General features: G+C 43.0%; 1 protein-coding gene across 1 annotated transcript in view; it reads right to left on the minus strand.

The window, feature by feature from the left end:
- Positions 1 to 7,020: 7,020 nt before the first annotated feature.
- The window catches only part of fam20b (FAM20B glycosaminoglycan xylosylkinase), a 324,352-nt gene continuing 303,849 nt past the window's right edge, over positions 7,021 to 27,523 (minus strand). The window contains exons 7-9 of the mRNA XM_085982204.1: positions 17,729 to 17,920; positions 14,609 to 14,668; positions 7,021 to 9,120 (exon numbers count right to left, since the gene is read on the minus strand). Of these exons, the coding sequence (XP_085838330.1) occupies positions 8,886 to 9,120; positions 14,609 to 14,668; positions 17,729 to 17,920 (487 nt within the window). The 3' untranslated portion in view covers positions 7,021 to 8,885. The remainder of the gene's footprint in view (positions 9,121 to 14,608; positions 14,669 to 17,728; positions 17,921 to 27,523) is intronic.

Genomic DNA, 27,523 nt, shown 5'->3' on the forward strand with positions numbered 1-27,523 from the left:
ATATGGAGGAATTTTGTGGGTATTTACATACAGAGCTACTGTGTCTCAATCTATGCTACATGACAGATAGGACAATTCATGAAAGTATTTGCAGATAGGTGTCTTTTTTAAATATACACCACTATTTATGCTTAAGGTGATGGGAGAAATAGGCAGCAGTAGTTCACACGCAACTCATTAATTATATTCAAACGTCCACAATGCTGGGATCTTGAGGCAAATGATTAAGTCAAATGGAGTGTAATTTATAAAAAAATGTTTTCTACTCCATACGGAGGTGACAATTACCACCAGCATAAAAGGATTATTTGTTTAATGGGAAAACTCCAGGCACACACAGAAAAAGATTCTTTGCTATTCTGGTTGTAAACTAAAAGCCTACCAGTGCTTAAGATATAAAACTAATCATTTGTCATTCCATTAAGCTCAGTAGTGGAAGGCGTTGATACCAAATGCTGTAAGATCCCCAAAACAGCCAAAGTATAATGAAAAGTACACCCAGATACAGCCTTGACTCAGCGGGAGCACTCACGCCTCAGAATCAGAAGGTTGAGGGTTCAAGCCCCTCTCCAGGCTCTCAGAGGTGCCATCTTGCGGATGAGACGTTAAACTGAGGCCCTTTCGGCCCTCTTAGGTGGACATAAAAGATTTCATGGCACTGTTTTGTATTAGAGCAGGGGAGTTCTCCCTGGTATCCTGGCCAACATTGATCCATCAACCAACATCTACAAACAGATTATCTGGTCATTTATCCCATTGCTGCCACGTTTCTTCATCATTATCAACAACAACTTGCATTTATATAGTGCCTTTAACATAGTAAAACATCCCAAGGTGCTACACAGGAGCATTGCCAAACAAAATTTGACACTTAAGCCACATGAGATATTAGGGCAGGTGACCAAAAGCTTGGTCAAACAGGGAGGTTTTAAGGAACATCCTAAAGGAGGAAAGAGAGGTAGAGAGGCAAAGAGATTTAGGGAAAGAATTCCAGAGCTTAGGGCCTAGACAGCTGAAGGCACGGCTGCCAATGCTGGAATGATTAAAATCAGGGATGCTAAAGAGTGCAGATATCTCTGGGGGTTGTGGGGCTGTAGATTACAGAGATAGGGAAGGGCGACGCCATGGAGGGATTTGAAAACAAGGATGAGAATTTTGAAATCGAGGCGTTGCTTAAACGGGACCCAATGGGTGATGGGTGAACGGGACTTGATGCGAGTTTGGACACCGACAGCTGAGTTTTGGATGACCCCAGGTTTACGGCGGGTAGAACTAGGGAGGCCGGCCAGGAGTGCGTTGGAATAGTCAAGTCTAGAGGTAGCAAAGGCGTGGATGAGGGTTTCAGCAGCAGATAAGCTGATGCAAGGGCGGAGTCGGGCGATGTTACGGAGGTGAAAATAGGCGATCTTAGTGATGGCACGGATATGTGGTCGGAAGCTCATCTCAATCAAATATAACACCAACGTTGCGAACAGTCTGGTTCGGCCTCAGACAGTTGCCAGCGAGAGGGATGGAGTCGGTGGCTAGGGAACGGTTTCCTACATTGCAACACTAACTGCACTTCAAAAGTACTTCATTGGCTGTGAAGTGTTTTTGAAGGTTGTGAAAGGCGCTACGTAAATGCAAGTTCTTTCTTTAAAAAGGCCAGGTTTAACTTATGTATTTTCACCAATTTTCTTTAAGTGTAAAGTAATTTTGTACTAATGCATTGGATTGCTCACCAATGCAACTAATTTTGAATAATTTAGATGATTGAGTTAGAAATTATGCACACACAAATGGACAGCTCCCACTGTGATAACTTCTTAAACTAATCTACTGGATTGTTTATGATCAGTTAAAATCTAGGAGGAACATAGTGTACTGGGTATCCAGTTCTCTGTGCCTCGGTATGGTGGGAGGCAGACTTGGGCTTGTGGTCCCTCACAGAGTTGCTGTTGTCAGCTGTCCACCTGTGGGAAGGCACTGAGTGGAGGTCACTCTACCCCAGTCCTCCTATTGAAATCTAAAACATTATTTGCCTCTGCCTCAATATCTTCCCCTTGGGAGTATTGATGTCATTGGTGGAATGTTTCCTGAAGGCCACTAGAGACTACATTTCAGAGAGAAATAAGACTTTTGGCCAGTAGTCAGGATTTAATCAAAGGAAGGTTTGCCAAATCCAGATTGAGGATCTGACTCCCCAAGACAGAAGGTAAACTTTGTGTAGGAGTGAGATCTGACTGGAACTTTAAGAGCCCAGATCATCAATGTCAGCAGGGAATTAAAATCTTAATTGTCTTCTGTATTTTCTGCAACCCTGTAGGAATTGGAGAGGTGAAACCCAAAAATAGCCCAACTTCCCAAGAAAACGGGTAGCATCCAAGTTAAGTTGCCCCTATTCCATGAGATGCACCCAGGCAGTGAACAATAATTTTCAGGAGCAAACAAACTTACCTATGGGTAACCGAAGTTTCAAAACAGATCGTGGGTCTTTTCAAAGAGAAGCAGCCATTCAATGGGGACAAGCCAAATTGCCAGATATAATGCCCACACAGTCCAAATGCTGGATTGAAAAGCTGACTGGGTTCTGAAATAAATGACTGGAAAAAGAATTGAGTTTTTCCTGGTCTATTAATTTTTTTTCAATGGACTACTGTGACATTCAATGCCCTTGGCTCAGTGGTACCACTCTCCCCTCTCATTCAGGAAGTTGTGGGTTCAAGCCCTAGAGACTTGAGCACATAATCTATGCTGACACTTTAGTGCAATACTGAGGGAGTGTTACATTTTCAGAGGTGCTGTCTTTCAGATGAGACGTTAAGCCGAGGCCCCATCTACCCTCTTAGGTGGGTGTAAAATATCCCATGGCACTATTTGAAGGAGGGCACGGGAGTTCTTTCAAATGTCCGAGCCAATTATTTATCCCTCAACTAACAATAAAACAGATGATCTGGTCATTATTTCGTTGCTATTTGTGTGATGTTGCTTTGCGGAAATTGGTGGCCACGTTTCCTACGTTACAACAGTGACTACACTTTAAATTGGCTGTAAAGCAGTTTGGACATCCTGAGGTTGTGAAAGGCGCTATTGATACGCAAGTTCTTTCATTCTTTTTCAAAGCTACACAAATTGCCCCTGGACTAGAACCTGAAAGTCCATCAAGTCTAACTATACTGTGCAAAGTTGGAGTTGAATGATGTGCCATTGCGTCTGCACCAGAGTCCAAAGGGCTCAGGTCCATGTCCCTTGGTGTTACATGTCTCAAATCATCACAAGCACAAAAGATGGTGGCATTAACTATAACCTTAACCCTGAGAGAATATTTGACTGTAGGGCCGGTCATCTCAATGCCAAAGCCAAAGTAAGTTCTATTTGTACTAGGTTTCACATTAGTACTTCATTGGACTGTCCTTCCAGCCCTGTGGTGAGCCATCTGCAAATTCTGTAGCTGTAGATGGGCTGCAATTTCAGACAGGCAATTTCATCAGCTGAAAGGAATATCTGGCATTGTCATTTTATTTCTTTGAATGCAGGCCCTCAAGAACTTCCTTGAACTATGGCCAAAATATCACATGTAAGCAGCCATCTGTGAGGATTAACACAGCCAGCTTCCTGGAGAGGCTGATCATATTCAGCTTCTTCCTTCTCAAGAGGTTTATTTACTGGTACCAGTGCAAGACGCGAGATAATGGCTTGAAATGTGAGAAAGAGGGAAATTACAAACTAACAGGAATAAAATTAATTCCTCTTCTATCCCACCAGATCCTTCTTTTTGACACGGAGCTTCATTTCATTTGCTAAAAGGTATCCAAGCGCAGAGTTATCCAAATGAACTATTCCTGTAAATCTAAGGAATACTGGTGAAATGTAATAGGTAAACAGATTCCATAGTTTCCCCTGAACTAAGTTTTGGACATAAACGCACTCCCATTGGGCTGCAACACCAAGATTCAGACTCTTTTTATTTATGCTGCTGGTGAGGTTGGAAGTATGGAGCATAGTGTGGTTGGGCTAGGTTCTTTTGGCACATCTTACTGTAGGGTGTGGACTGAGGGGGTCTAAAGTGTGTTGAGTTGCACCCCAAGGTGGTTGCTGATATGAACCTTGTCTTGGGCTATTAAAAGGCTTGGTATGACACTTCGGGCAGGATTTTCCTCATCGGAAGATTTACCGCTGGAAGTGCACCAGAACTATCTTAAATCCACCAGTGTTGCACCTCTAAGAACCCACCCCATTTTCTGAAGTGCACCTTCATTATATATTCATGATGATGGGCTCCAGGCGCAATTAAGGCCTTCTATAGACAACCCAGTCAGTGCTACTGCAGCAGCTGAAAGGATCAAGGCAGTCATTTTGTGTCTGTAGCCATGTGGCTCAATGTCATGTCTGAGGCTGGTGCTTTTTTAGGACATCAAGCCCACAATTTTTAAGATTCTTCATTTAAGGTGCTGTTGTCTGTAATTTGACCCAATTTTTAGGCTCAAGGGAAGGTAGCCCATAAATGGCACATGATCGGCCTGTGCCACCTCCATTAAGGAATGCCTTGTAAAACTTTGATTGCATTTCATATGACAGTACACAGAGTGGCTTCACACACTACTTTTTTCTTAAAGGGAAACGGCCATCATGAAAGTCCATCTAAGTCGCCCCAGGCTCCTGCTGCAAATCATCAGCCAACCACCTCAGATGCTGCAGCCACTGCAGGAGAGCTAGTTGGCTAAGATTGAAAGGGCAGGCAACAGTGGGCATGGTGGTCTTAAACAAAAAGAAAGTTGTCAGATTTCATTGTCAGGGAGATGTTTTTGGAACTGACAGGATATGTGCAGAATGATTTTGGGCAAGGTGGGCGGAATGCCTGGGCAAAACTAAAAATTGCAGCCTTAGAAGTTGAGTGGAGGAGAGCTATGTGTCAGCCAGTGACTGAGTTGCATTTGTTTTCAACAGTGGACTGTGATAGCAAGACTCATTCAGCAGTAGGCTTGGATCTTAGTTAGCTTAAGGTCCGTTTTGAGTTGTGCTCACAACTCAGTAATTGCTTTGTTAGGGAGGCACAGCCCACCTGCATCTGCAGACAGGGAGGCATTGGTACCAACGAGCAGCTTGGCATCGCTATGGTGAGCCTCCTGATCTTCCTCCTTCTCAAAGCAGAAGAATGGGGGGGGGGGGAGACCACATCAGTTCCAGAGGACCACGTTGGTCCACACCCTTGAAACTTAAAAAATTGTAAAAATACCGTGTGCACAATTCTGGTCTCCATATTACAAAAAGGATACAGAAACATTGGACAAAGTGCAAAAAAGATTTACAAGGATGATACCAGAACTGAGTAGGTACAACTATCAGGAAAGACTGAACAGGCTGGGGCTTTTTTCTCTAGAAAAGAGAAGTGGTCACAGGGTGATGTGCAGTAAATGTGGCCTTTCAACAAGCCCTGAGGTGACATGAAGGAGTTCGAAAGAGTAGACGCGGAAGATGTTTCCACTTGTGTGGGGGGGGGCGGGGGGGGGGGGGGGGGGGGGAGTCCAAAACTAGGGTCCATAAATATAAGGTAGTCACCAATAGGTCCAATAAGGAATTCAAGAGAAACTCTTTACCCAGAGAGTGGTCAGGATGTGGAACACGCTACCATATGGAGTGGTTGAGGCGATTAGCATAGATACATTTAAGGGGAAGCTAGCTAAGTACACGAGGGAAAAAAATATGTTGATAGGCTGAGATGAAATAGGGTGGGAGGAGGCTCTTGTGGAGCATAAACACTGGCATAGACCGGTTGGGCCGAATGGGCTGTTTCTGTGCTGTAAAAGTCTATGTAATGTTATTGGTTTCTTTTTGTGTCCCTTCTATATTCAAAATATACCTTACAAGGAGTCTCCACTATATGACGGATCTGAGGTGTCATTAATGGATGAAGAAATGAGCATTACAATACGTCACTGCAACTATAGCATTACCGACAGGTGGAACTTGATCCAAAAATCCTAGTTCAAATCTGGCAAGAAAGAAGATTATTCAACTTTGGCATTTGGGGTTGGGGCAACCATTGCTGGGATGGTGATTGTGAAATAAGTACCAATGACCTCCAACACCAAGTGCCAAAACCAGTTTTGCTGTGTCAGTTGGAACTAAGGAGGAAAAAATCCAGAGATACATCTATACAGTGCATAGGCAAATTGGGTAATCAAAACTGGTGAAATCATAAAGGTTATCGAGGAGATCAGCTGATGCCACACGTGAAGAATGTTCGGTGAAAATTACTTTGACAAGGAATGTCCAACTTAATGACTCCTGTAGTGCACTCCTGTAGGTCTCGGTGGATTTCTGCACCAGAAATCTAAAGCAGGTTTTAGGTGTTCAAACTATGTTTGGAAAATAGGCATCTGTAATGTTCATTGTTGGTAATGAAAGTCAACACACATTCAGTGCTCAGAGGCTTCACATTTCTTCACTTCACACCATAAGTATTTTTTTGAACACAAGATAAACAAGAAACAAAGAAATGCAACTTATTAAATCCAACACTTAGTAAGACAATTGTGTGCCCCTGGGAATGACAGAGGGAAAGGCTTACTGCTAATAGTTGGGACTCTTCATGCTGACAATTTAAGATTACTCCCGCAAATGAAGAAATTAGATCAAATTTGTTATTTGTGAACCTCGCACATTGCACAAAATATACTTCCATCTGCAAAGTGCTACGACAGCACCTTGTTGCTCCAGTTCATGTCCACAACAACTCTCACAGCAAGTTCCTGACTGTGTTGTCAGGGTGAGTTGCTGGCCAAAAGTCAGAGGGAAGGAGAGCAAAAGAAAGGCGAGTTACGCAGCCACCTTAAGACATGAATTGGCAGGTGTTACTGAGCAGAATACCTGCCTGCCTTCTATGGAGGGAATGGTCTTGTTTAAGAAGAGGAAGAACATTTTTTTTTAAATGGAGCATTAAAAGTAACTAGTTTTAAAATAAATTTATGGACACGAATACCCGAGCGAGAAATTCATACAAAGTAGAAAGTAAATGACAAGAAACATTACTTACTGATGACTGTTAATAGAGACTCGAGAATTTTATTATGTACTGATGAAAACGCAGATTTGTTGAAGCTGTGCTTTAATTTTTTTTATTAAAATAGAAGGGCGTTATCCTACACATTGCTTAAATAATTTATTTGCATTGGAGGTGATCAGAACATTATTTTCCAAACAAGTGGGTTACCAGAGAATTTAAACCACAGCTGCAGCCATTCTCTCCACTAAAATATGGAGTAATCTTCCATTTATAATCAGGTACACTAAGCAATGCAGAGGTGGCAAAAGCCCAAGACTACTTCCAACAAATAAATTATCTGTATAATTATTTACACACCACTTTATTACTATACTTCAAAATTTTTTTCCATGTCTTGCCAAAGTTTGAATCGTTGATTTAAACAGTCCAAGCCTTCCTGCTTTGCAAGAATTATTGTAAACATCCTACCAAAATCTGGTCGATCATAAGTTGAGGGGGGAGGGGAACTGCCACTGACCATCAACTTTGAAAGTTTCACTGTCAGGTTTTGGGTATTTCACAAACATGTTTAGTGCACACAAATGTCAAAACAGTAACCAACAGCTCAAACTTGGCACAGTATAAAGCTAAGAACCCCAACACAGATTTTTTTTTTCAATTGACAAACAATTAGACATCCTTTTCTGTTACCTTTTACTCAAGTCCCAATATTTTTTTTTTTAAATCACTCAAAACGACAATAAACGTAAAAATTCACAACTTTCTTTTTAATCCAAGCTCTTCCCCAGGAGAACAATCTCCACCATGGACATGACCTGTTCAATTGGTCCCACGCTTGGGTGTTGTACAATACTAGCTATATCTCCCTTCCCCAACACTACCCACACACAGTGCTCGATAGAGTGGCCTGGCTGAGAACTAAGGCAGGTAAGTTTGAACGTCTGCTGGGCGCTGAGATTCAAACTGGTTGGGTATTGAACATTACAGTGCTTACATGAAAAGAATTATGGTTTAAAGTTCACCATTTGCACTCACTAATGCACTTTAAATAGGACAAGTCTGATTGAGCACTACTGCAAAAAAAAATTACTTTACCTTTAAGCCCAGCAGTTACATACAGTTTTAAATGCTCAAAAGTTAAAGTAGGAAAATAAATATTATGTTCTGTAGTTTAAGATAAACAATAGATACATTTTGAATTCATGACAATTCTGGGGGCATTCCTTCAGTTTCTGCCTCTTTTGCATCGAGTTTGCACTGCAGTAATTCTGGTACTGTACTGTAGAGGCAAACTTTTAAACATATTTCCAATTTCCGTCAGAAAAAAACGAGATAGGACCTGCATTAGTTGGGTATGTAATTTGTCCATATAAGCATCTTCAATGTAACCCAGACAGACTTGTTAAGTTAAAAACGAATCCAGTTGGAGAATGTCCTGGATTCTACTACTGGCAGTGTAAGATCAAGGATTTAAATAATCTTTCACTCCCTGAAGGTAACAGATATGTCAGAATAAGCACAGGTTCATCACCTTTCTTTAAGACACTTACAACAAGTCTGCATTATCTGACACAAGATAAAACCACAAAGAACATGCTTACGGTTGCAGTAAAGATCAAGTGAAAGCATTACTTCAGAAACCAACTTTACTGCCTCCAGTTATGCTCATCTGTGTGTCAGTGCATCCAGGGTTGGTAGAATTCAGTTGGGCCAACTGATTTTCCAGTACCTGTCCCAGGAACAAGCCTACTTTTCCAAATAATTTATACCCCTAAAGGGAATGGAAACATTTTCTTAAATTTCCTTGAGTTTGTATTCCATACTGTGCACAGTTTGCACTGTCTATGCTTGTTTGGCATAGGCAGAGCAGTAGTATTATTCGATTTGTGTTTCAAGCACCTTATTTCAAGTGAGATAGTTTCATTCTGTCTTCCACCAGCACCGTGTCTGTCCCAAATTGTTCAATGCACTGCTTGATAGTTGCTATGACGCCCATCAGCCGCCGGTCCATGGCCTCCAAATGGGCATCTGTCAAAATTGGGGTGATGGGGTCATGTGACATGGCAGTCCGCATAGCAGTACTGAGAACTCCATTGTTTAGGTAGTTTAACCTGTTCCAGGTAGACACTCTAATACTGTAAAAAGAAAGATAGTCAGATGTGTGTAAAAACTAGGTAAAAACAAGACAAAGTGCAGACAACTCACAAAAATTACCCTATAACAAGTGTTGAGTGTGAAGGCTGTGGAAATGAGAGTTCAAGTGGAGTGAAAAGTGCACACGGACATGCAAATATCATTGGAAATCCACTTTTTAGAAAGTTTTTCCAACAATTTTGCTGTTTTTATCAAAAATACACACTGAAAACAATAAATGTTTTGTACATAGGGTGTAATAGGGTAAAGAATTATAATGCAATGCGTGGTCCACATCACTTCCAACTTTGGAAAAAAAACTGCTTCCTCTGCATCTTCCGAGGCTTACCTGCTTCTCGATCTTTAGCAGTGCCTTCTGGAAACTGGCCACTGGGAGGTGTATGAGAGAGGGGGTCCTGGGTGACTCTCCCATACCATGAATTGCCTGCACTATGCTTATATTAACTGATGATGATGTCAGGAACTGAGTGCGAGAGAGTCACAGACACAAACTCACATGCAATCACTCTATAAGCTCCACACACTGACCTGCCTCTCCCAACACTGTAACTTTTAGTAAATCTATGTTCTCTGTCAGCTAGTTATCTCTTTTCAGCAAACTCATGCTATACAGCATTTCTCAACGGAGACAGGAGACAATTCCAAGCCTCTGCTAATGTTGCTCCCTCCCAGTTACCAAGGCTTCCCTCACCTTCAGATTTTTCCCACTGCTCTTGCTATGATGACACATTCACCTTGGGGGGAAATCTGTCCTCTTATGCAATTGAAGACCATAACTGTAGTCCTAAAAAGCACCGAGATTTTTTATGAAAACGCATTCTATTTATTTTCTTCTTTCTCACCTCGCAATATCTTTTTGGAATGTAATTGTTTGCTGCTGCTTTTAAAAATTGTAAACTGCTCCTACAAATAATCTTAGAGGCCCCCTTGGAGTCAGTTTATTGTCATTAAGTTGAAAAGAGCACCAGTGCTCCCTTGCAGGTTTTTAAACCCAAATCACAAAGCTTACATCCACTTACTTAAAAAGCAACACACTTTTGCCTTGCAATAAAAGTTCCTATCTAAATTTTTACACCAAACCACAGGGATCATTTAAACTGCTAAAAGAATGTCCATGTATAACCCCCATCTCAGTTGCAACCCAGGACAGTCTGTATTGCAGCCATCACCATAACCACCACTCACACTCTGCTACCCTATTTCTTTATGGGGTGCAAGCTACAGCATAGATTTTAAGAAGAAAATGTGCATCATGGATGTTACATTTGTCATTCACATAAAAGCTGTCTTGATTCAATAGGTGAGAACTTATGAATCTTTTCACAAGTAAATATGATTTTTTAAACCACACCACCTCCTGAGCAACATCTTGTATGCACTTCACATTCCAAATTCTTTTGTTCTTGCATATAAATTCAAAGAACACTGAAACTCGAGCACTTTTCCCCCCAAACACAAACTTAAAAAAAATGTATTCTCAACTATCACAAAAAACATATTGGGCAGAAAAATAAAGATTTGAGATTTATTACTTCGAGCTTATTTTTCCCCTCCTCACGTTTCTACAGGCACTTGCAGCCTTCCAGTACCTCAGCTAACTTACCATCATAGTCAAGCCTATTCCTGTACGCATCAGACGACCTTACGTATGAACTTTCTGGCAGAAGTCACTGGACTGCAACGAGAGCAGGAAGGCTGACTGATTTTTTTCCCCTCTGTACCTGGGAGCACCGTGACCAATGGAAGTGTCCATGCTGTCACCCTGGCAGAGATTAGTTCACCCAGTACATACAGGAATCATCCACGGGACCTTCCGAGCCCCTCTGCCTTAGAAGTAAACCAGCTGCGTCATTTATCCACTGATCTTCAGCAACCATTGCACCTGGTTTCTAATCCCCTTTTGTACATTCCAGCTGTACAAGGAGGATGCAAAGGTTTTGGCTGTGGACTTGTCTATAAAGGAGACTAATTTTTCCATGTCACCCACAGCCAATATTTACTGATGAAGTAGTACCAGGAATGTCAAATACCGACAGGGTTGGGAAACTTCAACAACTGCAGTTTCTGAGCCATTACAAATTAAATCCATTGGTTGATCCATCATAGAAACATAGAAACATAGAAGATAGGAGCAGGAGTAGGCCATTCGGCCCTTCGAGCCTGCTCCGCCATTCAATGAGATCATGGCTGATCATCCAAATTCAGTACCCTGTCCCTGCCTTCTCCCCATATCCCTTTAGCTTAAGAAATATATCCAACTCTTTCTTGAATATATTTAATGAACTGGCCTGCACCGCCCTCTGTGGCAGAGAATTCCACAGGTTCACCACTCTCTGGGTGAAGAAATTCCTCCTCATTTCAGTCCTAAATGGCTTACCCCTTATCCTTAGACTATGACCCCTGGTTCTGGGCTCCCCGGCCATCAGAAACATCCTTCCTGCATCTAGTCTGTCCAGGCCTGACAGAATTTTATAGGTTTCGATGAGGTCCCCTCTCAATCTTCTAAACTCCAGTGAGTATAAGCCCAATCGACACAATCTCTCCTCATACGTCATTCCTGCCATCCCAGGTATCAGCCTGGTGAATCTTCGCTGCACTCCTTCCATGGCAAGAACGTTCTTCCTCAGATAAGGCGACCAAAACTGCACACAATACTCAAGGTGCAGTCTCACCAAGGCCCTGTACAACTGTAGCAAGGCATCCTTGTTCCTGTACTCGAACCCTCTTGCTACGAAGGCCAACATACTATTTGCCTTCTTAACCGCCTGCATGCTTACCTTCAGCGACTGGTGCACAAGAACACCCAGGTCTCTTTGCACTTCCCCTTCTCCCAATCTATTGCCATTCAAATAATAATCTGCCTTCCTGTTTTTGCCACCAAAGTGGATAACCTCACATTTATCCACATTATAGTGCATTTGCCATGTTTCTGCCCAATTACCCAACCTGTCCAAATCATACTGGAATTTCACAACATCCTCCTCACAGCATACCCTCCCACCCAGCTTTGTGTCATCTGCAAATTTGGAGATATTACATCCAATTCCCTCGTCCAGATCATTAATATATATTGTGAACAGCTGGGGTCCTAGGACCGATCCTTGCGGTACCCCACTAGTCACTGCCTGCCACTCGGAAAACGACCCGTTTATTCCAACTCTTTGCTTTCTGTCCACCAACCAGTTCTCTATCCAAGTCAATACCTTGCCCCCAATCCCACGTGCCTTAATTTTGCACGCTAATCTCTTATGCGGGACCTTATCGAAAGCCTTCTGAAAGTCCAAATACACCACATCCACTGGTTCTCCCTTATCTATTTTACAAGTTACATCCTCAAAAAATTCCAGTAGATTAGTCAAGCATGATTTACCTTTTGTAAATCCATGTTGACTTTGTCCGATCCTGTCACTGCTTTCCAAGTGCTCTACTATTACATCTTTTATAATGGACTCTAGCATTTTCCCCACTACCGATGTCAGGCTTACCGGTCTATAATTCCCCGCTTTTTCTCTACCACCTTTTTTGTATAGTGGGGTAACATTAGCTACCCTCCAATCCATGGGTACTGTTCCAGAGTCTATCGAGTTCTGGAAGATGACCAGCAATGCATCTACTATTTCTAGGGCCACTTCCTTAAGTACCCTGGGATGTAGATTATCAGGCCCTGGGGATTTATCGGCCTTCAGTCCCATCAATTTTCCTAACACCATTTCCCTACAAATACTGATTTCTTTCAGTTCCACCCTTTCATCAGACCCTATGTTCCCCGGCATCTCTGGGAGGTTATTTGTGTCCTCCTTTGTGAAGACAGAACCAAAATATGTATTTAGTTGGTCTGCCATTTCTTTGTTCCCCATTATAAATTCCCCTGATTCTGACTGCAAGGGACCTACGCTTGACTTCACCAATCTTTTTCTCTTCACATATCTATAAAAGCTTTTACAGTCAGTTTTTATGTTCCCTGCAAGCTTACTCTCATATTCTATTTTCCCTTTCTTAATTAATCCCTTTGTCCTCCTTTGTTGAATCCTAAACTGCTCCCAATTCTCAGGGTTATTGCTTTTTCTGGCCAATTTATATGTCCTCTCCTTGGATCTTATGCTATCCCCAATTTCCCTTGTTAGCCACGGTTGAGTCACCTTTTTTGTTTTATTTTTATGCCAAACTGGGATGAACAAATTCTGTAGTTCATCCATTCGGTCTTTGAATGTTTGCCATTGCCTATCCACCGTCAACCCTTTGAGTGCCATTCCCCAATCAATCCTACCCAACTCGCTCCTCAGACCATCGTAGTTTCCGTTATTTAAATTGAGGACCCTAGTCTCTGAGTCAACTACTTCATTCTCCATCTTAATGAAGAATTCGATCATATTATGATCGCTCCGACCCAAGGGGCCTCGTACAACAAGATTGCTAATTAATCCTTTCTCGTTACATAATACCCAGTCTAAGATGGCCTGATCTCTGGTTGGTTCCTCGACATATTGGTCCAGGAAACCATCCCGTAAACACTCCAGGAATTCCTCCTCCACAGTATTGTTACTAATTTAGTTAGCCCAATCTATATGTAGATTAAAGTCACCCATGATGACTGCTGTGCCCTTATTGCACGCTTCTTTAATTTCCCTTTTAATGCCATCCCCAACCTCCGCCTTACTGTTTGGAGGTCTATAAACCACTCCCACTAATGTTTTTTCTCCCTTAGTATTTCTCAATTCTACCCATACAGATTCCACATCATGAAGGTAGTTGATGTGGGCATAATCAGCACAATACAGATACTGGATTTATTCTGATCCTATTCCATAGGATACAGCTAATATTGTGTGATTAAGACACATTTATTAAAATACCAACTTTGACCTTCAACAGCAGGATTAAAAAAATATAAGAAGTCTATAAGCAAACATGTGCCTAGTTCATAATATACTGAGTTTGCTCATTTACAATGGACAAAACCACTTAAGCACAAACAGCTAATTAAAAAAAAAAAATGTTTTCTCCCTGTGGGTCACCCTGTACCCCACAAGAGTACCGGGTGGCCCGCCCCCAAGTGTCTGGCAATGTCACTCCTGAATGGCGCAGTACTGTAGTGTGAAGGAATGGAGGCACAAACCCACATACTACCACTCTGTAGTGCGCAGCATTATGGCTCCAACACACTTTCACCACAAACCAAAAATTCTAAAAGAAAATAAGAGTAAATAAAGGATTTTGCACAAGCACATGGTTTAACTGCTTTCACAAGTGTCCACACACCATTGTGTTTGGACAGTTGTTTTTTTTTTGGACAGTTGTTTGTACAAATGAAAGAATGTCGCCAATGCAACAGTATTTTTGCATTTCAATAGGACACCTATTTTCATGTTTCAAAGACGATTTGGGATTGGATGATTAAGCCGACAGAATAATTCACACCTATGGAGTCATTTCTTTTACAGCAACCTTTTAGGACTGCATGGTACTTACATGCAACATTGATAAACCGATGCTAGGATGCTTCTTTCATCTAAACTTGGATTCCCAAAACTAGAAACAGAAACAAAAATAACTTGTAAAATCTTTTTGGTGAAATGTTGCTTATCGAGGTGCTTATTCCAGATGTTAGTGCTAGGCAATGGAACTCTCTCAGGCTTTGTACAAATTATGAACATTGAGGTTCTCGGAAGTCAGATGCAGAACGAGTTTTGTGCTGTCTAAAGCTCTCTATATATTGCTTTAACACTGTGCCTGAAAATCAGCCTCAGAGGAACATCTTGTATACTTGTGTGATATTTACATTTTCCTGTAACAGCCATCCTCTTAGCCTGTGAAGAAAAATGCCAGATTAGTGTTACACTTTTGAATTCCCCAAAATACTGGAAACTGGGTTGACACTGCCCAAACTAGTTTCACTTGGAACTCTGACGCAGATATGAAGGAGTAAGGACTTTCAAACAATTAGTCTGAATTGGAATTAAGCATGCACTAGTGAAAAAAAGAAATAACAACAGAAAACGCTGGAAAAACTCAGCAGGCCAGGCAGCATCAGTAGAGAGAGAAACAGAGTTAACGTTTCAGGTCGATGACCTTTCGTCAGAAAGGTGAAAAAAAGATATTGGCCCGGATTTTGCAGTCAGCGGCGAAGGAACGGTGATCGGCATTCACTACGCTGAGAGCTGCCCACAAAGTTTTTATGGGCTTTTGAGTGGAGGCTTGCTCTAATCTGGTGTCTGATCCAGCGCGGCGCCCTCTACAGTGCATCTGTGAGCAGGAGAAGCAACAGCGAGGCTCTTCAACCAGATTGAAGAATCCTCACTGAGACACGCAGAGTTTAAAGCAGGAAGTATAGATTTAAATCATGTACAGAAAGCAAAATAAAGATAGGGAAATAAAGATGGGATTAAGAGAGAGAGATAAAAGAGACAGACAGAAAAAGTAAAAAATACTTTTTATTTCAATTAAAAAAACTCCAACGCCAATTAACTTCTGAAGGAATGAGACTCCACACTTGTAAAATTACATTTTCAGGGCTACAGAGGTTGTTTCATAGTAATTATTACTTACCACGCTATTAAAATTCACTTACCCCATAATGCACCAGCCCTAACTTTTTCTAGCATGCTTTGTGGGCAAGTACTCCAACTTCATGCTCTTGCATGCATTTCTGGCGAGGTTCTGTTAAGAGTGCAGCCTGTGGAGGAGCTGGGTAACTCGAACCGCAACTTCTGGATTTCTGCTTTTAACCAGGCATGTGCATACTCTGAAAGTTGCTGTCCAATTTACTCCACAACGGTGAGCACTGACAACCTCACCAGGCCATTACGTCATTTGGCCAAAGCTGGACAGTTAACTTAGAGATTCAGCTGACTGTTGTAAATTACAATTTTTTATTTATGTGATCTATGTCATCATCCCAAATAAAAGCAAATGTCATTTCCAGGTACCGCTGACACTCCAATAAACCAACCTCTACCAACCTGCCCCCGCCACACAGTACTGCCCCCCGATTATCAAAATCCACGACAAGGCCTTGGACAATGTGGACCACTTTCCATACCTCGGGAGCCTACGTCGGGCAGACGTCGATGACGAAGTCCAACACCGCCTTCAGTGTGCCAGTGCAGCCTTTGGTCGCCTGAGGAAGAGAGCGTTTGAAGACCAGGACCTCAAACCCAGCACTAAGCTCATGGTCTACAGAGCAGCAGTGATACCCGCCCTGCTGTATGCCTCAGAGACATGGACCATGTACAGCAGGCACCTCAAAGCACTGGAGAGGTACCACCAACGCTGCCTCCGCAAGATCCTGCAAATCCATTGGCAGGATAGGCGCACCAACGTCAGTGTTCTTGCTTAGGCCAACATCCCCAGCATCGAAGCTTTGACCACGCTCAATCAGCTCCTATGGACGGGTCACATTGTCCGCATGCCCGATACGAGACTCCCAAAACAAGCGCTCTACTCGGAGCTCCAGCACGGCAAGAGAACCCCAGGTGGGCAGAGGAAACGCTTCAAGGACACCCTCAAAGCCTCCTTGAAAAAGTGTAACATCCCCATCGACACCTGGGAATCCCTGGCCCAAGACCGCACAAAGTGGAGGTGAAGCATCCGGGAAGGCGCCGAACACCTCGAGTCTCTTCGCCGGGAGCAAGCGGAAGAAGCACACGTCAACCCAAGCACCCCACCCACCCGCCCCTTCAACCACCGTCTGCCCCACCTGTGACAGAGACTGTAGATCCCGCACTGGACTCATCAGTCACCTGCGAACTCATTTTTAATGTGGAAGCAAGTCATCCTCGGTTCCGAGGGACTGCCTAAGAAGAAGAAGAACATAATATGTGACTGTAATCAAGAAGGGGAGAGACCAGTAAAAAAAACTAAAGGAATGTAACAATGAAACAGAGGAATCAGGCCTCCAACCATAAGGACACAGCGCAGAATTTTCTGAGGCTCTACTAACATGACCTCAAACATAGTGGGCACTGGGAAGCTTACTAGAAAACTGCAGGGGTGCGTCCCACTGATTTCAACGTCAGAGGCCCGGCTGGTGGAGTCGAGGCTTGCAACATTCCACCCTACAATGTTGCAAAAACACTACTGATACAGTTCCCATTAATATGGGTCAGGTACATCATTGGTTTCCTGGTTCCAGAACCTACGTTTAGTGAGAAGCTTGGCTACTGCCAATGGGATAGTCAGTTGCACCATAACTGGCAAGTAATCCAACACTGTATTTGACCATTCCAGGGAAATATGTAGATTCTGGCATCCAAGTCATGAAAATAATGAAAAACCAATGACAATAGACAGGAGCAGATAACACCAACTTTAAATGCATTACTGTGGTAACCTCGCTTAGTTTAAATATATTATGAACGTGTGCCCACCCTAACATGCCCTTCTTAAAAGCTTGTTTGCATACAAGCAAACATGCCAATGTGAAGCGAGGCCTATTACAATCGATTTATTTAAAGAAAAAAAATTCAAATCCCTCTACCATTTTTACTTCCTCATTTGTATTGGATGTTAATAGTTCTCAAATGGTGGCATGATGCTATTGTACTAATTAAGCCATTTAGTAGAAGTATACAATGAAGGCTCTGTAGCTACCTCTTTGCATTGTCCAACAAAATTAGCATGCTCGCTCCACCATCATCTTGAAAACTTTCGTAGTGATGACGGTCTGCATTACCAATCAAGTAGTCAAAAATCGCAGTATCTATTATATCCAGGAGACGAGGACCAGAATCATAGGGAGGGGTCTTCTTTACTGCATCGCAGTAACTCTCGTCATATTCCCACCTATAGAAAAGGGAAGTTACATTGAGGAGCAATAGCTAACAGTTTAAAAACAAATTACATACCACAAAATCAAGATCAATTATGTAATTGAGCATTGCTCACTGCCAAGATATTGTATCTCAGCCTTTTACCACATTGATTACTTTAACTGAGGTACTGTAGCTCATTCTGTAGGATGAAAGTTATTAATTTTCAAAAAAATGCTGTGTGTATGTGTGCATTTGTGCATGTGTGCACATGTTTGTGTCAGTATGTTTTCGTGTGCTGTTGTACTTTTTAAACAATTTTATCCCCTTTCTCCGCCTCTCCTGAAGGCACTGAGTTGCAATACCATAGGCACCAGAAGCCCAAATGATGCTTGTGCTATGAGCCTATATAGTGTGACTGTTGCCCAATAATTCAACCACAGTAGCATTTCAGGTCAGTTCAATCCTGGAGTTTGGCATCTCCCAGCACTTGCTGCTTGAATCCTTTTAGTCTGGTTTGCATACCGCCTACACTGTCCCGATCAAATTCAGCAATGACATCCTATGCAATTGTGGTGCACGATGCCTCCTGAATCTCCCCACATACCTCATCATAATCATTCCACCATCTCATCTCTGTGGTCCATTTTTGTTCTGCTTCTACCCGTCAAAATGTAGCCAGTAAATCTCCAATTGTTTCTTCTTTTTCAATGATTTGTCATTTCTGCCATGCACCAAGGCTTTATCTTCACATACTATCCCTTGGTGACGTTATCTAATAGCATGGTTCCATATTTTAAGTGGATCACACCCAACTTCACCTCTACACCACCACCTTAACCCCACAATATTGAGTCAAACATGAGCCAAAACTTTGTTCTGCTCATTAGCAGAATAAAGCCATCCTGCTCAGCTCCCACCAAATACTGCGAGCCTCAGGTGCTGATTCAAATCCCTTTCCAGCTAGTTGTTCAAGCTGATCCAGACATTGTGCAACCATATCATCTTCCTCGACCCTGAGCTAAGCTTCAAATGCCATATCGAGCCCATCATCAAGACCATTGCAACATTGCTCAGCTACATTCCAACCTCACCCTCATGGAAACCCTCATCCATAACACTTATCATCTCAATGACTTTTTTCTACAATACAATCCTTGCTGGCCTCCCGAGTTCTAACTTGCATAAACTCCAATTCATCCCACCTCATACCAAGTCCATCACTTCACTCACCTTTGTCTTTGCCAACCTTCTTTATCTTCCCATCCCTAAGCGTGTTGACTTTAAATTCTTATTTTCAAATTCCTCCATGATCTTGCTGCTCTTTGTTGATGCAATCTTCTGCAGCATGACGTACCAGCATATACCCTCTGATCTATTGTGGGTCTACTCTAGTCTACTGTCAGCCTGTCTCACTCCTTTTCCCTCAATGGGGACAGTGTTTACAGTCACCATGCCCCTGCACTCTAAACTCTTCTGCCTTGGTACCGCCTCAAAACCAACCACTTTAACCTTGCTTTCAAGCACTTGACAAAAATATCTTCCTCTTCCTGTTCGAGTCCCCTAACACTCTGTAAAGTGTTTTGGGATATTAAAGGTGCTATAAAAGCACAAGTTGTTCCTGCCCCTAACTAATGTCCCCGCACTTTCCAGCATGGGTCAAATGTCACCAGGGATCTTACCCAACTGTACAAATGTGCCATACCTGCACATTTGGTTGTTAGTTTGACATTGGTTCCAGTTCAATGATCAGAACATACAGGCCACTGACTAGCATGCCAGCAATTTCATAGGCACTGCCCAAAGTAGTCACCTTGGCTCACAACACAAATTGCTCCAGGTTTACACCAACAAAGCCCTAACAGAACTGAACAAAACAAAAAGGTCTGTCAATACATTCTCCTCCCCAATATCCTCAGCAATTTTCACTCAGCTGGGATAGACAATGAACTGGAGCTCAAATCTCTTCTGGTTGAGTGATTTGTGACTGATGCTGGAGGCTTTGTGCAATTCTAGGATCCGAGACATTTTACAAGATGTACAAGTAAAGAATGTGACTCAACCAGTGCCTCTTTATGGGAATGGTTTTGAAAAAAATTCCTGTCTACGTTCGATCTCTACCTGGGATTGAAGGGATGCTTCTCCCCTGAGGTGGGTACACAGTCCTCTGCACTCAGACAAAATTAAGCTTCAACACTTTTGCAGGTAGGACTTTTGAACAAATCAGATGATTGCAAGAAGCATTTGTGTTGAGCCTACCAGCATATATTAAAATGTGTGACAATTGAATACAGTATTTTGAAAACCAGTATTGTGAGAATTGGTCATTGGGAAAGATTCATGGCACTGAATATAAATCTTGAAGCGAAAAGCTGTTACAGCCCATTGATGTAATGAGATCAGAGCAAAGTCAGCCACTCAAGACGCTGCTGGTGAAAAAAAATTCAAGAATTTGCAGATTGAAAATAGTGAACAAGCTCCACACGCAACAAAAAAACTCTCTTCAGTAGGAGAGGTTTTGGGAGAACCAAAAGAGAGATATTTCAAGCTTTAAAAACAAAAAAACATTCAGATTCTGAAAATCCAAAAATAAAGAAAAAGCTGGAAACACAGGTCAGGCAGCATCCAAGGAAAACAGCAGTCAACATTTCAAGTCTTGAGGATAGGCCAACAGCTTCTTGACTGCTGTTTCTCCACACTCCAAGCTCTTTCTGCTGCTGCTTTGTGGAAGGCAGGCCTATTTTTGCAATGTGTGGAGGATGCAGCAACTGAAGAAGAATGAAGACGACATCTGAAAGATGCTCTTTGAACTAATAGCTGTGTCAGGGCACTTAATAAGAAATTGGGTCACCCTCAGTGGTTATTACAGAGATAAATGCTGAGTCAGTTTGGGATTGGTTTGTTTGCACAGCAATCCAACGTCAAATTTTTCCCCAGCATACCACTACTGTGTCAAAACTATACTAGAACACAGCGACACGGGGGGGCATATTATTGATCTTAATTACATCACGCATAAACACTGCTGGTTCTTGAACGTCACAGCCACTTAAAATTAATGACTCTTCAGTCCAATAGCAGGTTACTTGATATTGATTGCCTAAGTTTAACAAGAATTTCTCTCTGAACACCAAAGATGATAGTTCAACATGATGTTCTTTTACAGAGACGCTTTCCAGAGCCTGACTGTTAAAAAAATGCTAGGAGAAGAAAAAAAACCTAACCAAAACGGCTGCTGATTTCTGCCGTTAGATCGAGGTTTCCAGACATACAACCTCCGGATAAACCAAAGTTTCCTGTAAATGGCACCTTTAGTACTGATCATATTAAGATTTTTGAATTTAACAAATATTTTAAAAAAATACAAAACAAACCTTCTGTTTAAATGGGCATGGATTCTAAAAACTTATCCCGTGTAGAAAAACCCCAGCTTTTAACGTAGAACACTAAAATATAATTTCCACCTAAATCCCTCGGCTTTAGATAACCTTGGAACAACCATGTGCAATAACATAGAAACATAGAAGATAGGAGCAGGAGTAGGCCATTCGGCCCTTCGAGCCTGCTCCGCCATTCAATGTGATCATGGCTGATCATCCAAATTCAGTACCCTGTCCCTGCCTTTTCCCCATATCCCTTGATCCCTTTAGCCTCAAGAAATATATCCAACTCTTTCTTGAATATATTTAATGAACTGGCCTCCACTGCCCTCTGTGGCAGAGAATTCCACAGGTTCACCACTCTTTGGGTGAAGAAATTCCTCCTCATTTCAGTCCTAAATGGCTTACCCCTTATCCTTAGATTATGACCCCTGGTTCTGGACTCCCCGGCCATCAGAAACATCCTTCCTGCATCTAGTCTGTCCAGACTTGACAGAATTTTATAGGTTTCGCTGAGATCCCCTCTCAATCTTCTAAACTCCAGTGAGTATAAGCCCAATCGACACAATCTCTCCTCATACGTCATTCCTGCCATCCCAGGTATCAGCCTGGTGAATCTTCGCTGCACTCCCTCCATGGCAAGAACGTCCTTCCTCAGGTAAGGTGACCAAAACTGCACACAATATTCAAGGTGCGGTCTCACCAAGGCCCTGTACAACTGTAGCAAGACATCCTTGTTCCTGTACTCGAACCCTCTTGCTACGAAAGTGCAGGCACCGACAGGTAGGGGGACTGGGAGCATGATTGACTGCTCATCTTTCAATTGGGGATTTAAGGGCTATAGGGAAAGAGCGGGGGAGTGGGACTAATTGGACAGCTCTTATGATTCTATGATCTTAGTTACCATGGCCTCCTAGAACTTGCAAAAATTAACAATGCTGGCAGAGAAAAAGAATTAGGAAATGCTACATTTTTTTTAAAATGGAACATAAAAGTCATCCTGAAAATGGGCAAGTTAATTATGTTAATCAGATTCCTTGATGCCACTGTCAAAATATTAACCCAATTTGAATGAGCAGGTCAAATACTTTTCTTGGAATTCTCTTTTCAGACTCCCATCTCATTCTTTCATTACCTTGTTTTTTGATTGTACTACACATATAAATGTTTTAATATGTTACAATACACATCCGCTTTGTTGCTCATAGACCAAATAACAGGTTGGGAGTGAGCAGGAGGGCAACGTGATGGGAATCAAGCAGTAGTTGGCTGAGGCCGATCAGACAGGAGTGTGGAGAGGCGTGTTGTAGCTGAGATAGTGCCAGTGGCAATAGGACAGGGAAGACACCGAGGGGCTGCAAGGGGAAGAATTGGTAGTTCAGCTGTGGACACTAATAAATGCCCAGGGATAACTGGTATCTATCACAGAGTGCTGAGACATAGGAGATTTGTGAAGATTTGACGATTAGGAGGGAGTCACTGGAAACTAGGACGTTACTAATAGGTTGGAAACAGGCTAATGAGGTGCTCATATTCTAAAAATACTACAGACCCAGGCAACTACAGACCTATTAGTTGTATTGATTTCTATTTGGGTTCAATGACGACACATTCATGAAAGAGAATGTCTTTTTATCTAAAGTCTGTTCAACTCAGTTAACAGCATTACAGGAGACACCATCTTAGAGATCCATCTAAAACGAAACTAAAACTAAACTCCCTCTCTCACATGCCCTCTGCTGGTAAGGCATAAATAATCAAACAGGCAAATATGCTGGTAAGGCATCATAATCAAACAGGCAAATACCATCACTATTTGCTGATATCATTACATCTCCCTTTGTTAAAACAAAAGTATTTTACTTTTATCTAACAACATGTTTTCTTTGTATTACTCTGCATTTTAACTGTAACAATTAATGAACTTACATTATCATTATCAAGGTTTTTTAACCTTGCTTTGTGTGTTCACATGAAATATGTAAATACACTAGAACTTGAAGAAAGAATAAGATAACATTACTTCCTTCTATAACAAGAGTCCTAAACTTGTTCAATGAGTCTCTCAGGAGGCTTCACGTGTCTTGAGGATTTTCTGATTGATTGTCCTTGAATCTGAGTTGTTGCCTCAGATGATGGTTTCTCAGCTGTGTGATCAGGTTGTTCAACAGTATCAGTCTTTTGACTTGCTGCGGCTGGTCTCATGAGAAGATCCCGACGATTTCTTCTCAGAACAGCGCCCTCATCTGTCTGAATGGTGTATGATCTTGGTTGAACTTCACTCAGGACAGTTCCCTTCTGAGTCCATGGCCTAGAAATTCAGTTGGCGCCGCGCCAGGGCTTTAGCGCCGGCGCTAAGTCCCCCTGCGCGCGCCAAAAATTCAGTAGCGCCGCGCCCAAACGGCTGCCGGCGCTACAGGAGGGTGTCAGCGCCTCGAAATGGGCGCTGACTGCCGCATTGCGGCGCAATTCCGGCGCTGCGGCACCCGATGCGGTGCGGCAGGCTGGGGAAGTGCAGGCCTCCTCCTTCAGTTAAGGAGGAGCTGCCTGCACCCGCCCGCTGGCCGTTGAAATCTTGAAAAAAATGAGCCCGGCACCTCGGAGAAGTGCCGGGCTCGCAGGCCAGACGCATCTGTTCCGCGGGGGGGGGGGTGGAGGAGTCCGGGGAGGGAGGTGCGGGCAGGCGGCCGGCGGGAAAGCGGCCGGCCGCCGCGCGACCTTAATGCGCCGGCGCTAACTCGCGTAGGACTCTGCTGAAACATCGTTAGTTGCGGCTGCCACGGGCGAGGCGGCTGCAACTCAATTTCGGCGTTGGGGCCCGTCACCACGGCAACCGGGACGCTGCGCACACCGATGACGTCATCGGTGCCGGCGCAGCGCAACCGGTCTAACGCCGATGGCAGGGCCCCACTGAATTTACAAACCGGCCATAACTCCGGCGCTAGGCCCTCTAGCGCCTCAAATGGGGCGCTAACCCTACTGAATTTTCAGCCCCATATGTTTGTTTTGTCTTTGAACCTTACTTGGTCACCAGTGTGGAGTTCAGGTAGGTTTTGTGTTCCTCTGTCATAGTAGTACTTTTGCTTTTCTTTCTGTTGTTCTTTGAACTTCCTCACTTTCTCCCCCTCTTTTGTTTTCAGGAGGTTCTCCGGGATGGGTAGATTTGACCTTAGCAGACGTCCCATAAGGAGTTGGGCTGGTGACATATCACACTCGAGCGGCGTTGTGCGGTATACAAGCATGCTCTGGTAGAAGTCAGTTCCACTGTCTTTTGCCTTGTACATCAGTCTTTTCACTGTCTGGACCGATTTTTCCACTAGTCCATTGGACTGTGGAAAGTGAGGACTTGACGTTGTGTGGACAAAGTCCCACTCTTTGGCAAAGTGTCGGAAACTTGCATTGTAAAACTGGGGTCCGTTGTCTGTGAAGACCTCGCTTGCCACGCCATGTCTGGAGAATATGGCTTTCATACATCTTATCACAGCATCTGCAGTGGTGGTGTACAGTCTACAAACCTCTGGATACAGGGAGTAATAGTCTGTGACTACAAGATAGTCCTTCCCTTGACATACGAATAGGTCAGCGTCTACTTTCTGGTAAGGTCTGTCTGGTGCTGGGTGTGGCTTTAGTGGTTCTACCGGATTGCTTGCTCGATATTTCAGGCATATTGTGCAGTTTGACACCGCATTTGTCACATCTTGGTTGATTCGTGGCCAGTACATCACCTCTCGTGCTCTTTTCTTACACTTTTCGATTCCCAGATGTCCTCCATGGATCCTTTTTAGCATCTCTTTTCTCAGACTCTTTGGGATAACTATTTTACTTCCTTTGTAGATGATGTCTTCGACCACTGATAGTTCCGCCCTGCAGTTCCAGTACTCTGCCATGTCAGGTGAGCAGTCTTGCTTCATGTTGGGCCATCCATCCAAGATGCTTTTCCTCAGTCGTCTCAGTGTTTCATCTTTGTTTGTCTCAGTCTTTATGAGCTCCATTTTTGCATCTGCTATGGGCAGTGCACTTGTGATCATGTCCACGTAGGCGTTCACTTTTTCATCCATTTTGGTGTTTGCGGGCTCACTTGGGTCAACAGCTCTGGACAACGTGTCTGCTGTATACATCAGCTTACCCGGTGTGTACGCAACATTCAGTGTATAGCGTTGCAGCCTGATCATCATTCTTTGTATTCTAAGCGGACAGCTATTTAGTGGCTTTTGGAACAATGCAATCAAGGGCTTATGGTCAGTCTCTATACTGATTGCTTGTCCTGACACAAACTGGTGAAATCTTTCACAGGCGTATGTGATGCTGAGCAGCTCCTTTTCTATTTGAGCATATCGCGTCTCCGCGTCTGTCATTGAGCGCGATGCATATGCAATAGGTTGCCAGTCGTCATATTTTTGCAGAAGAACGGCACCGAGCCCACTCTGTGATGCATCTGATGATATCTTGATGGGTCTCGCTGGGTCATAAAACCTCAGAACTGGTTCCTCTGTGAGCAGTTTCTTTAGATCGCTCCATGACTTCTCATGCTCATGATTCCATTCCCATTCTATGTTCTTTTCAGTTAGTCTTCTCAGTGGCGCCATCTTTTCTGAGAGGTTGGATATGAATTTACCCATATAGTTGATCATTCCATTAAACCTCTGCACGTCCTTTTTGCATTGTGGCTTTGGCATATTCTCAATTGCGGACACCTTTCTGGGATCTGGTCTGATGCCCTCACCGCTAAGGATATCTCCCACGAATGTCAGTTCTGTCACCCCGAGCTGGCATTTCTCTCTATTCAGCTTCAGGTTTGTTTTCCTTGTTGCTTCCAGCACTTTTTTCAGTCTCTCGTCATGCTCAGTTCTCGTGGTTCCCCATACTATGATGTCATCCATTGATGTATCAACTCCCTCCAGGTGCTCATAGATCATATGGATAGTTTTGTGATACACTTCAGGAGCTGAGGCAATGCCAAATGGTAACCTTCGGAATCTGTATCTGCCAAATGGACTGTTGAACGTGCACAGTCTTGAACTTGCCTCGTCCAGTTTCATCTGCCAAAAACCTGATGATGCATCTAACTTGCTGAAATACTTTGCATTTGCAAACTGTGACATGATTTCCTCATGTGTAGGAAGCTTGAAGTGCTCTCTCTTTATTGCTCTGTTTAGATCTCTTGGATCCAGGCAAATTCTGAGCTTTCCATTCTTTTTGTCCACAACGACGAGGGAACTCACCCACTCAGTTGGCTCATCTATCTTCTGAATCACGTTCAGGCTTTCCATCCTGTCCAACTCTGCCTTCAGTTGCTTTTGAAGAGCAAACGGAACTTTTCTGCATGGATGTATGACCGGTGTCATACTTTTATCTACTCTGATCGTGTGTTCTCCTGGAAGGCAGCCTAGACCCTGAAATAGGTCGTTGTACTCTTTCATGAGTTCATCATAGACTGTCTCTCCTTCGCTTTCCACAACGAGGACTCTCTTTACCAGGTTCAGTCTCTCACAGGCTATTAAGCCTAGTATGGCCTGCACATCCTTTGGCACCACGATTAATGCTAGCGTGTGCCCTCTGTCCTTGTGTGTCACTTTGACAATGCATCTTCCTTTCACTGGTATATCAGTACCTGAGTATCCTGTCACTTTCACTTTTATTCCATGTATCTTTGGTCTGGGTCTAATTTTCTTAAAATCAGTCTCTGATATCACATTAACTTGTGCTCCAGTATCCAATTTAAATGGAATATGTATGTCATTCACTTTTAGTGTCAACATCCAGTCTCTTTTTTCTTTTTTGTTTTCAGACACAACATCTACATAGAACTCCTCTATCTCGCTTTCATCTACTGCATGGACCTTGCTTTGTTGCGCTTGGTTCTTGCAGCAACGGGCATAATGGTTGTTTTTGTTGCAACTATTGCATGTTTTACCATATGCTGGACACTTTTTTGGTGTATGCTGTGTACCGCATCGACTACATGACTTTCGATTGCCCCTTTCATTTTTGTTCGCTGGCCACGCCTCTTTTTTCACATTGGCGCTCTTTTTGTTAAACGGTTTGTGTCCGTTCTTTCTCACTGCATCCACGTTGCAGCTACTGTCACTGAACAGCTCCTTTGCCTGCGACTTCACAGTCTCTGTAGCCCTACACAGTGCTATGGCTTTTCCCAGGTCTAGATCTTGCTCTCTTAGCAGTCTTTCCCTTAGACCATTATCTGGAATACCACACACCAGTCTGTCTTTTATCAGCGAGTCTGTCAGTCCCCCAAATTC

Source organism: Somniosus microcephalus, chromosome 3 (assembly GCF_052327205.1).
Source record: "Somniosus microcephalus isolate GS21.2 chromosome 3, FLI_Smic_1.0, whole genome shotgun sequence".
NCBI classification, from domain to species: domain Eukaryota; kingdom Metazoa; phylum Chordata; class Chondrichthyes; order Squaliformes; family Somniosidae; genus Somniosus; species Somniosus microcephalus.